The sequence below is a fragment of the Prionailurus viverrinus genome, chromosome B2, assembly GCF_022837055.1.
Source record: "Prionailurus viverrinus isolate Anna chromosome B2, UM_Priviv_1.0, whole genome shotgun sequence".
NCBI lineage: Eukaryota > Metazoa > Chordata > Mammalia > Carnivora > Felidae > Prionailurus > Prionailurus viverrinus.
In genome coordinates, this window is record NC_062565.1 from 121,045,666 (window position 1) to 121,060,665 (window position 15,000).

General features: G+C 37.5%; 1 protein-coding gene across 16 annotated transcripts in view; it reads left to right on the top strand.

The window, feature by feature from the left end:
- Window positions 1-15,000, top strand: part of EYA4 (EYA transcriptional coactivator and phosphatase 4) — a 279,767-nt gene that overhangs the window by 221,065 nt on the left and 43,702 nt on the right. For 12 of the 16 annotated variants that reach the window (XM_047859475.1, XM_047859476.1, XM_047859474.1 and 9 more), the window contains 5 exons: window positions 1,578-1,644; window positions 2,897-3,039; window positions 3,182-3,325; window positions 6,109-6,188; window positions 10,100-10,283. In XM_047859475.1, the coding sequence (XP_047715431.1) occupies window positions 1,578-1,644; window positions 2,897-3,039; window positions 3,182-3,325; window positions 6,109-6,188; window positions 10,100-10,283 (618 nt within the window). Of the gene's footprint in view, window positions 1-1,577; window positions 1,645-2,896; window positions 3,040-3,181; window positions 3,326-6,108; window positions 6,189-10,099; window positions 10,284-15,000 lie in introns of those variants that run through there. The other 4 variants (XM_047859477.1, XM_047859489.1, XM_047859488.1 and 1 more) reach the window with 2 other exon arrangements.

The following is a 15,000-nucleotide window of genomic DNA, read 5'->3' on the forward strand; positions in this document are numbered from 1 at the left end:
GGAATAACACTATTGCTATTGTGTAATATACATTTAGTGCCTGTGGTGTGGTAAAACAACAACAACAACAACAACAACAAACTTGTTCTCATGAAATTGATTTCAAAGTTTTAAACATGAAGAGACATTAACATTAACACATCAACACATTAACATCCTACACAAGGCAGCCTAATGCTAATGTCTTTATGTTAATACACAAGTAGAAAATAGTTCGTTGGTCCGTTTATTTTCAAATACGTATGGCTAGTTCACTTAAAGTTTGCTTGGTAGAACACAACACACCTCTAGTCATATTCAATGATTTTCCAAAATGATTCATGGTATCTTTGAAAACATACTTCCTGCATGATTGCTATGAAAACTATAATATACTTTCCATACTCAGAGCTTACAGGCCAAATAGCATTTTAAATATATTCAATCCTACGTGTTTATGAAATGACAGATCACAAGGGTACTTAATAGCATTTGGATATGGAAATAGATCATGTTTCATAAAATAGTTAGCAACCTAAACCTATTTGTCACTTTTACAATTCGAAGAGTTTAGCTCCAGTATTATTATGAACAACTTAGAAGGGACATAGTACTTTGAAGTATAACCATGATTGATTAGACTAAACTAATTCCAGCGCTGCCTTGTGTACTACTTTAATCTTTTTGAAAAGTGAATGAACAGCAGATGGCCTAATAAAGACACTCTGTGTGCTTGCCCAGTATGGATTGGCTCTGAGGGACCTGCCTGAACACTTTGGAGTCCATGTATTTGCAATACATCTGTCTTAGTCAAGGCAGATGGTTAAAGGAAAGAGAAACTTCCAAACTTCTGAATGTATTCCAGTTTGGGATGAAACGTTAATAGGACCCAACATTCACCTTGACGTTCTTCCCAAAAGCGTACTCTCTGTGGTAGTTGAGAATATATTTGTAAATATGACGGCTGCCGTACCTTGCAAACGTGTTTCTTAAGAAGTGGTGCGTTATCACTCACGCTTTCTATCCATATTCCAACTACTACTTGAAAATCTCGGACTCGGCATTTCTCACTACTCCTGCGATTGGTACAAGGAGAGGAAATAGAAAATGATAGTGTTGTACAATTTCGAAATGCAGGTTGGGACTTCACGTTTTTCTTAAAATTTTAGTAGAACAAATGTGGAGGAAGAGCAGTACGTTGCTGTCATATATTTGGAATTTAAAACATAAAGTTTGTAAACTTTAAAAATGGACTTTTACATCGTGAGAGCTTGAGTACCTGTAATCAAAGATAATTATTCATACGTATTAATACAAAAGAGGATGCTACTGATGTGAGAGAGCAGAAGAGTGACAGAGAGAAAGGGTTTGTGACAAGAATTAATTTCATTCTCTTACAACAAACTTGAAACCGTTCAATTAGAATAAGATGTTTAGGCATCTGTCTCTGTTTAGAAAATGACATTTTTCCGTTTAGAAAGTGTGTGAATTTTAAGAAATATCGCTTTAGCACAGTAATGTCTTCAAATTGGTTTTTTCATCCTAGTGAAACGTATTTATGAAGCAACTTTTTTTGCACTGGTTTTTGTGTCTTACAGTAATAACTAGTAGTGGCTACAGCCCCAGATCAGCGCATCAATACTCCCCACAGCTATATCCTTCCAAGTAAGTGGTCAATAGATTCTTTCAGATTTGCTAGAAGAATTTTCCAGGGTTAACTTTATTCATCTATATTCACACAACATAAGTTGAAATTGGGATACATTTATGTCCATCTACATAAATGTGTTTTAGATAGCTGAATAGATAGAAACTTGGATAGACTAGTTGGCTGGATTAGACCTATAGATAAATATCCGATACAAATCTAGAAATAGAGGTCTACTCATGTTCTTCCGGACAATTTTCCTTAATTCTGGTTATTTATATACCATGAGGAAAGGCATCAAGCTCAAACTAGAAAACACTGATTTCTTAATGAACATGCAAAAAATGCCGAGTAGCTTCAGGAAACTCTAACAAGATTACATTTTATTCAGACATTAGCACTCCGTAATTTGTTCGATCATTACATTGTTTTCACTGGATTTCAAGTTCTAAACACCGTATTTTTGAATAATGTGCTCTATTGTTTTTATAACAAAAGTAGTCAGCTTATTGAAGACAACGGTAGACATGTCACGTTGAGCAATGTTAAATGTATATCTGAACTCCGTTATAATCAGCCAGATATGTTAAGAGATTGGACCCATGACTCCCACACATTTAAATGTTATTTTCTGTAGCAGCTATAGAAAATAACGTTAAACAGAGGCTGGTGTTTGGCTATCCATTTGGGAGCATTCTGTAAAATTGGCATGATAAAGGGAATGGCATTCCATTTCTTTTCAGGAAGCAGCTGTCTCCCTTTTTCCTTTCTTTCCTTCTTCATTTTTTTTTTAAGATTTCCAGTTCTGGGTAGAGAGTTCTTGGTAGGGCTTTTGATGACTCTTGTATCCACTGCATAACATTAGTTCACTCCTACTGAGTAGAAGTATACTCAGGAGCATATTCACTGGCCTGTACTCCACTTCCCTTGTCTGCACATTCACTGGAGTACGATTTCAGATATAAATAAGAATTACAGACCCGGAAGACACTTTAGATATAATATCTGATCCCAATTTCTCATTTCGTAGGTGAGGTGCAGGTCTTTAAGGAGTTGAAACTATTTGTCCACAGTCATTAGACTGATTGGTCGCAGAGCCTGGGCTCCTGGCATTCAGACTCTTTCTTGTCCTTTCCTTGTTGTTACAATTGTATTGCGGATAAAGAAGGGCATTACCTCCAGGCTATTGTAAGGTTTCGCTGAATCTAAGCTGTCTGAATTAATGTGCAGTCTTTGTTGCCACAGTAATGCTATTTTTCTGATATTTAGGCCCTATCCACACATTCTTTCTACACCAGCAGCTCAAACAATGACTGCCTATGCAGGCCAGACTCAGTATTCGGGGATGCAGCAGCCAGCCGTCTACACAGCCTACTCACAGACAGGACAGCCCTACAGCCTGCCCACTTACGGTATTTCACATCTCCTCTCTTTTCCTTTGGTTATGAGCGGGCAATCCTGCTGGCCAGTGGTTATATATTCTAATGTAAGCTACAACTCAGAAGTAGGGTCATCTGACTAATGAAATGCTTTGCACGTGCATTTCCCAAACAGATCTGGGCGTGATGTTGCCAGGGATCAAGACAGAGAGTGGACTTTCACAGACTCAGTCCCCGTTACAGAGTGGGTGCCTCAGTTACAGTCCGGGGTTTTCTACCCCCCAGCCAGGCCAGACGCCTTATTCTTACCAGATGCCAGGTGAGTAGCCACACAGGAAACATGTTATATGAGGATGAATTCCTTGACCGAGACTCCTTGACTTCAGACTAAGAAGATGCATCCAGGAAAATGGTGTTTTTTTTCTTTTTTTTTTTTTTTGACGTTTATTTATTTTTGAGACAGAGACAGAGCATGAACGGGGGAGGGTCAGAGAGAGAGAGAGGGAGACACAGAATCCGAAGCAGGCTCCAGGCTCTGAGCAGTCAGCACAGAGCCTGACGCGGGGCTTGAACTCACAAACTGCGAGCTCATGACCTGAGCTGAAGTCGGACGCTTAACCGACTGAGCCACCCAGGCGCCCCCATGAAAATGGTTTTAATTGGCACAGCTGTTCACATCAGGAAAGACAAATACAAAGGAAAAAAACGCAATGACAGTAATTGAATATACATCAAGCAACGTGCCCCGTGCCAAATTTAAATACTTAATTTAAGTTGCATAAAACTAGGCCCAAGCAGAGTAGCCTCCAACTCATGCCAGTCACACATTTGGCATCTACTTAAGTGAGATTCACAGATTCATGACAGTACTCTTTACGTACATAATGCTCTTCGATTATCTTTAAAATTGGGTTAGCGCTTTCCTAAGTCCTATGTACCATTGAATGATTGCGGATTTTATTCCTTCCCTACATACCTTTTGATTAACACTATATTTCTTAATAGGAATATTTATATAATTTGCACCTCCCCCCGAAAACAATCCTCCGTAGACAAGTATTTAATTTTGCCTCTATGTTTGATCAGTACATAGTAGGTGCAGAAAGAATTTTAGTGGCATAGGAAGACATTAAAAGCTTGTTTCCATCATTTTGTCCATAGTGTTAGTGATACAGTTGGGACTACAAGAACATATTTTAATCAACTACTATTGAAATTTCAGTTCATCAGCTACAATGAAATTAATTACTTAGACCTTTCTAGCTAAAGTGGCAGATCTCTTTTTACCTAGAATGTAGGTAGAAATATAGTTACACACAGTCGAAAGCCACAGTGAGCCACTCAGCTTCAGTTAACAGTATTAAAGTGACCATGAATACATTCTCGTTTACCCCCTAAAATGCTTTCATATTAGGTATTCTGGGCCAGGTCAGTTTGTGGTAATTACATAATATTATAATTACAATGATAAAACAAATAATCAGGAGTGCCTTGATGGCTCAGTCATTTAAGGGTTCAACTCGATTTTGGCTCAGGTCATGATCTTTTTTTTTTTTTTTTTTTTTAATGTTTATTTTTGAGACAGAGAGAGACAGAGCATGAACAGGGAAGGGGCACAGAGAGAGGGAGACACAGAATCGGAAGCAGGCTCCAGGCTCTGAGCCATCAGCCCAGAGCCCGACGCAGGGCTCGAACTCACGGACCACGAGATCGTGACCTGAGCTGAAGTCGGACGCTTAACCGACTGAGCCACCCAGGCGCCCCTCAGGTCATGATCTTAACGGTTCGTGACATTGAGCCCCGCACCGGGCTCTGTCAGTGCAGAGCCTGCTTGGGATTTATTCTCCCTCTCTCTCTCTCTCCCTCCCTCCCTCTCAAAATAAATAAATAGATATTAAAAAATAATTAAGAAAACAATCAGCTGTGTCAGTAGTCTTTAATTTTACTTCTTCACAGGTATGTTCCATAGAACATGTATTTTTTTTTAATGTTTATTTCTGAGAGACAGACATGCAAGAGCAGGTCAGGGCAGAGAAAGAGGGAGGCAGAGGATCCGAAGGGGGTTTTGCTCTGATAGCACAGAGCCCTACGTGGGGCTCAAACTCAAAAACCGTGAGACCATGACCCAAGCTGAAGTCAGAGGCTTAACCGACTGAGCCACCCGGGCACCCTTCCATAGAACATATTTTTTAAAAAATAATATTTAAATTGATATTACACTTGCTTTTCCCTAATTTAAAAAAAAATATAATTAAGCTTCTGACCTTGTAGTAAACTTTTAATTTTTTTTTGAAAAAAATTTTTAATGTTTATTTATTTTTGAGACAGAGAGAGACAGAACATGAGCAGGGGAGGAACAGAGAGGGAGAGAGGGAGACACAGAATCCCAAGCAGGCTCCAGGCTCTGAGCTGTCAGCACAGAGCCCGATATGGGGCTTGAACTCATGAACCATGAGATCATGACCTGAGCCGAAGTCAGATGCTCAGCCGACTGAGCCACCCAGGCACCCCTTGTAGTAAAATTTTAGGAGGCTTCCGAACCGTAGGTGATTGCAGCATGAGCAGTTCTCCCTTGAGTCTAAGCCCTAGTTCACATCTTTCTTGGTTCTAAGGAAAGGTCATAGGAAGAAAGAAAAGACAGGTTGCTTTAAGCATTAATTCTCAGTGGGTTCTGTGTTTATTTCCTAAGCTAACCCTATCCAGATGTTCAACTCGAATGGTTTTTTGTGCGTATGCAGTTGGTATGACCATTTGAAAGTTCCAGTAGTTTCCTAGAACTACTCTGCGTAATATTTTATTCTTTGAGAATCTCTGCTCTTCTAGATATTTAACCTTTAAATGTCTTTAGCTGCTGTCCTTAAGACTGTTCCCACATGCTCCTGTTCAGTCCAGCAGACATCTGTTCCAAAGACTTTAACTGTTGTCACAAGAGGGATAGAACTAAGCACATTTTTCCTTATAAATCTTTCAACTTCAAATTGCACATTTCGTTGCCTTAACAAAACTTAAAATAGATTTCTCTCATTGGATTCTGCAAAGTGAAAGGTTTTTATTATTTTGCAAAGAAATACTTTTTAAATGCAATTTGTTCTTTCCTTCTAGGTTCTAGTTTTGCCCCATCATCCACTATTTATGCAAATAACTCAGTTTCCAATTCAACGAACTTCAGTGGTTCACAACAGGTATCGTAGCTTTTCTGTATTTCGACTTCTTATATCTTTCAGATTTCCAAAGAATAGTTGTAGGTTGTCATATAAGTGCATGTTCTCCTAGAAAAAGGTTTCTGTGTTTAAAGATGGCATTTCAAGTAGTAAAAATTAGATATCTAGAATTCTTGGGATCTGTATTAATCTGGGTATTTTAGGTTTTCTGGTTGCTAAAAGTTTGCCCTTTAAACCTTTAAACAGTGATTTTTTTTAACCATTTGGCATAGAATTGCAAAATTTATTGCATATTTTCCTATTATCTTAAGCTGTACCAAACATAATTTTATTTTCTCAAGTTATTGTGAATATTAATGAAGAGGTTCAATTACAACCAGTAATTAAGTTGTGGCATTTTTAATCCAAAATCTTTGTTATTAAACAAAATGCCTCTTGAATTTTTTTTTCTTTTAGTTCTGATTCATTTTAATAAATGTTTGATTCCTACTTTCCTGACAGCTGTCATTCTTTTGCTTTTGTCACTGTGCTTGCCTCTCGCAGTCCTTAGTCCCCCTCCTAGTTATGTGTTTTTTTGGTTTTTTTTTTAGTATTTTGGGAGTTTTGAAATCTAGTTTGTTAGAATTATGTGTGGAAGAAGAATGAATGTTTCTGAGGAGTGACTGTAATGACACTTGAGAATCTTGTGTCTTTATTCCTTTGTTCTCAGTCATGCTCAGAGTAGTTGAGATACAAGGGTAGTTGATCTCCTTGGTAGGCAATACACTATTTTGCTCTAACGTAATTGTTGGGCTTTTTATGTATTCTAAAATCTAATTTATTGCACAGGTGGGCTCTTTGGATTTACTGAAGGAATCATATGAATTGCCTTCTTTTAATTTTTATTAACGTAACAAAAGGCAAAACAGAAATCATGATTATTAAACGGTGTGGAAAAATAGTACTTTTGATAGAATTAAACTGTGTAATTTGGCATTAGTGAGGAAAATGGTTTCTTAAAACATGAAACGTCAAAGCCAGCGTGCCTATTTTATGTTTAAAAATATTCAGAATCCAGGTAGCTCGTTTACTTATTTATTGATATAGCCAACATTTATTGAGCACTTACTATACTTCAGACTTTTTAAAAAAATTTTTTAACATTTATATACTTTAGACTTTTGACTAGGCATTGAAGCTTCCAAAGTAATGTCCTTGTTCTCTGCTGTCTGGAGGGAAGCAATTCTAAAGAAACAGATATGAAAATAATATGAACAGAGAGGGTAGGATATAACGAATATACTAATAGAAATATATGCATGAAAGAAAGACTTCTCTGTTCTGCTTGGGAGGATCTAAAAAAGATCCATAAAGGAGAAGACAGATTCATGTTATAAAATAGATCCAGTACTATCTGAAAAAATTTAAATCCAGTGGCTCCAATATAACATAACCTGTATTTTGGACCATGGTTGGAATACCAGTCTATTATTTTAGTTAATACTTACTGAGTAGTTATTAGGTATTAGGAACTGGTCTATATGCTGGGGACATGTTAGAGGGGACAGGAGTGGATAGGACCTGATTCATGCCTCCTGGAGCTTCTTAATTACTGAGAGAAGCAAACAATAAACCAATAAACACATAATGTAGAATTGAAAAGCGTGAGGAGACAGAACAGGGTCCTATTAAAAAATATTAATAGGAATCTAATATTGAGTAGGGAGGATTTTGCGGAAGACGTACCTGTAGCAGCAACATTCAGGCCAGTGCTTCTAAGAATTTGGTGGAGGGCCAGAATGTTTGGGCATGGGAGGTGGTAGGTACCAAACTCCTGAGAGGTGAAATCCTTAGTGTGCTAGAGAATTCAAAGAAGGGTAGGGTTTATAGTCTGTGCATGAGGGCAGATGGGGAAACTTACTTGTGAAGATAGGCAGGGCCCTCCCTGTATGTGTAGGGCTCTGTAGTTTACAGTAAGAGATTTCAGTTTTATTCCAAGCCCAATGGGAAGCTATTAAAGGATTTTGAGCAGGAGAATAGCATCATAAAGTTTATGTTTTGAAAAGACTACTCTGGCTTCCAGCACTTTGGAGAAAGCCAAACCTAAAAATGAGACAAATTAGAAAAACAGTCCGTTGGTTCCAACAGGAAGTGACGGTCACTTGGACTAGGGTGACAGTAGAGGAAATGAAGAGATGGGAAGATCTTTGAAATACATTTGAGTATAAAAAGACGTTTTGGGCACAAGAAGCTAGTAGTCTGGACCTTTCCTGTAATTTCATCTGCCCGTATGGACATTTCGCAGCCTTAGAGGGAGCTTCAGCACGCAGATGTTGGCCTCAGCCTCTCTGGGTTCCATTTCCAGTTCTGAAACTTGCTAGCTGTCTGACTTTGAGCAGGTCACATAGCCACTCTGTGCCTTCGTCCCCTTCAGTGTAAAATGGAGTAAAAATACCACATAGGTGGTTGTGAGGAATAAATTAGTAAATCGACCTAGAGTCTTAGAACAGTGCCTGACACAAAGTAAGTACTAGCTACACGTTTTACTCTGAGAAATTATGTTGTCGAAGTATTGCTGAGAGGTTTTTTTCCCTTGGTTTACAGGTGGCAATGAGGGAACATCAGGTCCTGAAATGAACAAATAGATTTTTAGTGTTTTGCCATATTAGAGTTGGACCAGACAACATGGTTGATGGGGGGTTTGGGGCACCAACCCCTGACACAGTCAAAACTCCACATATAACTTTGGACTCCTCCAAAACTTAACTGAAATTTAGCCCACTGTTGACAAGAAGTCTTGCTGGTAACATAAACAGTCGATTAACACATACTTTATATGTTATATGTATTATATATTGTATTCTTACAATAAATAAGCTAGGAAAAAAGAAAATGTTATTTGGAAAATCAGAAGGAAGAAAAAAATACATTTGTAGTACTGTATTTTATTTATCGAAAAAAAAAATCCGTGTGTAAGTGGACACGCACAATTGAAACTCTTGTTGTTCTAGGGTCAACTATACTTAATCCTTTTTGATAATACACATATTTGCTTATACACATATTTACTTTATATAAAGAATTTCTTCTTTGCGGGGGGAAACCATATCAAATGTGGACTTTGTTCCCTTAGGAACGTGTACCACGAAATCTTAATCCTGACCAAGGATTTGTCATCACTGATAACAATTTGGGCTAAAACATGCCAGATACATTAAACACCAATAGTGCAACAAATTTTTATGTGTTACCTTAATATGTAAAAAGGATTTTGAAGGATTATTTAGATCACTTTAAGGTTCTTAGGATTTTTAAATAAAAAGCAGGTCAGAGGAGTTGATCCAATTCTTTTTTCCCTGTAACAAACAAAGCGAACTAAATATTTGAAAACCTCACTTCAGACTTTTAAGTCAAGACCTTAGATGCCATAGCCTTTAAAGGGCTGGGTAAAAAACTCTAGTATCCATTTGCTTTTATTTACTCTTTATTTCATGCATAATGATCAAGAGTAACCTAGAAGGGTAACAGAAATCACAGTAATGCAGACTGAGGTCCCTATGGAAGCTGAGAAGGGCAGTCATATTGTCTCCTTACTGGTGATATTAAAAGATGTGTAAGAACTAATGCTGTGAATATGAATTCATTCCATTTCCTTCTCTCCTCTTCCAGTACATAAGACCTTATGATGTACATCCTTGGATAAGTACTTACAGATAAGTGAAGCAATATGCAACCTTTAGGAAGATGGAGAATTATGTGCGGGACCTGGTTCGCAAAACCAGCAGGGTCATTCACAACTATGTGCACTCGCTAGAATCCCCTCAAAACCGTGGACTCTGAAACAAATGGAGCCAAACACTAATCTTCCAGTTGCCATAGTGATTGCTTTGCTTTCGAGCATGCCAGGAGTAATTTCTCTTTCGAGTGCACACATGTCTCAATTGTTATTTCAGGATTATCCATCCTACACAGCCTTTGGCCAAAACCAGTATGCACAGTATTACTCAGCATCAACGTATGGAGCATATATGACATCAAATAACACAGCTGATGGCACATCATCTTCGACCTCAACCTATCAGTTGCAGGAATCTCTTCCGGGACTGACTAGCCAACCAGGTACAGATCTTCATCCAGGTGAAATACTTTTATGTTTTGCTGTGTCTAATAATACGGAGAAAAAGAACATTTTTCAAAAGCAAGGCTGAAAGTTCTGATATAGTTATACTGATGTTTAATCTGTGCCAGTACAACTATATAAGATGAGGCTTTTCTTCTGGCATTTCAGAAAACGCTTCTTTTAGATGTGGATGGCTAAGAGATTTTAATTTCAAATGACTTTGTGTGTGTGTGTGTGTGTGTGTGTGTGTGTGTGTGTGTGTGTGTTATGGATATGGATACAAAAAGGCCAGTGAACCTTTTGCCTGATATTCTTTCTTTTGTAAAGATCTTGACAACTTGGAAAAGCTGTAATATTATCTTCTTGGGGTATAACTGATAATATTTCCCTTAAGCTTGAGAGACTGTGTCACTCCTTCATCTCGGTGAGTCATCAGTAGCTCTAGCCAGTGAACATTTCCTACATTCCTAGGATTTGTAGGATATTAGTAGGTAGTTTAATATCTTTGTCTGATTAGCACTTACTTAAAATCCACTGTATTCTCCGTTGTCTGAAGCTGATCTGCAGTGCTACCGGACTTGAATTTGCTGATGCAGCTCAAGTATTTAAGGTTAAAAGCAAATTTAATAAAGATTCATTGTAATCCTATCCAGAATTCCAGCATGACTTTTTGGAGAAATCATCAAGAGGATTCTAAGATTACAAGGAAAGGCAAAGGAACTAGAGTAGCTGAAATCATTTTGAAAAATAGGAACAAAGTTTGGGGATTGACAGTCCCTGATTTCAAGACTCATTAGAAAGTACAGTTATCAGAAATGTGTGGTAGTGACAAAAGGATAGATACACAGAACAATGGAATAGATTAGAGATTGTAGAAATGGACCCATGTACATACACTAGAAAATGCATTTTTGACGAAAGTGCAAAAGGTATTTGGAAAATAAAGGATTTTGTTTATTTTTCAAAAAATGGTGCTGGAACAATTGGACATCCATATGCAAAGATAGCAACAACAATAACAGCAAGGACAAAAAGCAAACCCCAAAACAGAATCATGACTCGTAACTCATGCCACATACATACAATACATATAAAAACTAAAACCGTAGGCGCGCCTGGGTGGCGCAGGGGTTTAAGCGTCTGACTCTTGATTTGGGCTCAGGTCATGATCTCATGGTTCATGAGATGGAGCCCTGCTGACGGTGTGGAGCCTGCTCGGGATTCTTTCTTTCCCTCTGTCTCTCTCCCCTGCTAACACACTGTCTTTCAAAATAAACAAACATTAAAAAAAAAACCACCTAAAACTATAAACCTTCTATAAGATAACATGGAGGAAATTTTTGTGGCTTTGGGTTACATAAAGATTTTCTAGGTACGTTATGGGGCGCCTGGGTGGCGCAGTCAGTTAAGCGTCCGACTTCAGCCAGGTCACGATCTCGCGGTCCGTGAGTTCGAGCCCCGCGTCAGGCTCAGGGCTGATGGCTCAGAGCCTGAAGCCTGTTTCGGATTCTGTGTCTCCCTCTCTCTCTGCCCTTCCCCCGTTCATGCTCTGTCTCTCTCTGTCCCAAAAATAAATAAACGTTGAAAAAAAAATTAAAAAAAAAAAGATTTTCTAGGTACATTAAAAACACAATCTCTAAAAGAAAAGAAACTAGCCTTCATAAAATCAAGAACTTCTGCTCTTTGAAAGACACTGTCCAAGAATAAAAAGACAAGCCACAGATTTGGAGAAAGTACTTGGAAAACACATCTGCTAAAGGACTTATATCCAGAATATATAAAGAACTATCAAGATTCAATAAGGAAAATGAAGTTAAGAACCTTTATAAACACCATTAGTATGTCCAAGCTTTTTTTTTTTTTCTGACTTCAGTTATTTTCAGGATTCAGGCTCATCTCTGTTTATTTTTCATCCAGTGTTGGAAGGGAAAGAATATAGGGAAACATGGGCACAACACTATAAATTCTTTCTAATTGGACCAGTGATTCCAAGAAGACTTAAGGCCATTTAACAATTATTTATTGAGTGCCTATTAGGAAACAATTACTGTTGATGTTTCAATTACTGTTAAAGGAATGAGCTCTCTGCATTCCTTTAACTTCCATTTGATATACAAGACAAATATCAAGCAGATAATTAATATTGTATGAGTGTCAGAAAAGGGAATATTAACAAGAAAACTAATTTGAACAAGAAGTTCAAATAAAGCTGACACTTTAAGGAACAGCCAACATATGCTTATATCGTGAATTGATGAAATGGTGACATCCTTTCTTTTTTGTTCTCTGTTCAGAGTAGTGTCTCTGATCTAACTGTGGATCTGAGGGAATATGGTCTAGTATGTATACTAAACTTTGTCTTTGGTGCCTCTATATTTCAGTTTCTTTTTTCTTATCTTCGCTTTAGATCCTTTCTCCTGTGACCACACAGCCCCTTTGAATTTCTGGTCCTTGTCCCCTTAAGGCTCCCGTTGAGGCTTTTCATCTAGCCTCAGCCTCTCTGAGTAGTTATATCCTGTGCAGGGCCAGGACTAAGGTAAAGCCAGGAAAACCGGAGGTACGAAATTGAAGGAAACATTCATTCTCAAAGCCCTTAAATTTTATGCCTCTGTGCCTGACTCACTTGAACGTCATTTCAGCCTAAATCCCATGATCTAAATCTGTCCTTATCCTCTTTGAGTCAGTACTTGCATTTCATCAAGAATATGACCTTAATTTAAAGAATGAGCAATTTCAGAATACTTGCTTCACAGACAGTGAAGATACTTTAGATAAGGAGGTATCTTATCACAGTGGGAAAGGTTTTTCTCAATAGTAAGTGTGAGGGGAGAACAGGGTAGGATGACTGTGTTCAAAAAGAAAATCACAGAAGTAATTGATGATCAAGATCCTGGAGACTGAATGATAGACAGGACTGGGCAGACTGTGTTACTACAATAGAGCCACCATGAGTGAAAACCATGGTGTTTTTAAATACAGTATACACTGTATTTAAGTATTTGAGTAAAAGGTTGATTTAGCTCTAATTTCAGTATTATCACAAGAGTTTTCTCTGTAGGATAGACACAGATAGATACTTTCCATTAACTAAAAAGTAATAAATATTCAGAATAGCTATTTTATTTATATTTAAATACTAAATGCAAGCATGTAGATGTTCTCAATGTGTGACTTGGGTATGACACATCTACATGTAACTTTCTCATATTCACTATCAGGATGCAATTTCTTCAGGTTTCCATTGATTGCTAATGCCAACAAATATAGTTCGACATAATTTTCAGATCTTATCAGACTTGCTGTTATATTTAAAGAAGAAATAATTTTTACTTTAATTATATTCTTCTTTTAACCAAAATTAAAAGAATATACATGTCTGGATTTTTAGGGGAGTCTGTGATCCCAGACCTTCAGACAAGGTAGTTTTAAGTTTGATTTTTGCCTTTTCAGATCTGGCATGCATCCAAAAAGCAAACAAGTTGATAACTGTGGGATTCGTTATTGATGAAATTTGAGGTACTTAGTTCGAGGGTATGAAAAGAATTTCCCGTTAACCAGTGCTGCATTTTGGAGTTAAAACAGAGCCCTAACAATTACATCCACATTTTTTCATAAATCATGTACTGTTGACTTCTCTAATTTTTAAAATAGAAACATGCTTGATGTTCTATAAAAGACGGCTGGTTGTTGTGGTTTAGGGATAAACTTAAATGGAATTAGGTTGGATCTAAATATCTAAAACTTGGAAGGTGCATTTATTCATTTCTGTACTGATTAAAGAATAATTGTTCATCACACATAGCATTGGCCCAAGAAAAAGCCGACGGCAATTGGTAACGACTAATGTTATTTGGAAACTGCAAATAGCATTCAGTTATTGACTTTACCTTATTAGGCAGTTTGACAGTCTATTTAAAGAAACTACCATCTATAAAATTAAATATAATTAGTAATTTGTAATAGTATCATCCTTTACTCTGAGACCTTGGCAAACATTGCAATACATTAGCTAATTAAACTTTACAATTGCTTTAGAGAAGTAAAAGATATAGTAAGATCACTTCACTCTTTGAAAAGAAGCCAGTTTCTTAGGCAGAACTCGGTAGAATTTCCATAGCTTCGTGGCATTTCACACAAGGACAGGAAGGAAAGTAAAGTGCTCATTTATTTAATGGAAGCTAACAAGAGGATTTAGATAGAAAGGACTGACCACATTTAACTTCTCTGACAATTCGCCTTTTCCCTACCTGCAGCACTAAAGTTCCCTAGTGCAATTACCTGAGTGAAATTTGGCAGAGACACTGGAATTAACAGCTTTCTCTTAGAAAAAAAAAAAAGTGTCAACAAATGTTTAATGACCAGTGGAGCTCAAGTTCCTGGTTTTACCCTTTATCAGAAGAAAGGATAGCGCCTTCAAAAGATATAGAGGCTCGTACAGTTCTACCTGGGTGGTTATCTGTAGGAACCCAGATTCCACACACACACCCTGAAAGACCTCCAATTTTGCTATGAAGATCTTTCAAAGAATTCATTGGCCCTCACTCTCCCAGAAATTGTATAAAGTCTATCTATTCTTTTGATAGATAGATAAATTTGACCTCTTTGGAGGATCTGTTGCTGTTTGGTGGAGGAAGGGTAGCCTAGTGGTTAAAGCAAGGATTCTGAAATTATAACGGCATTCCACATACAAGCTATTTCATCTTGATAAGTTAATTTAAAATCTCACAACCTTCC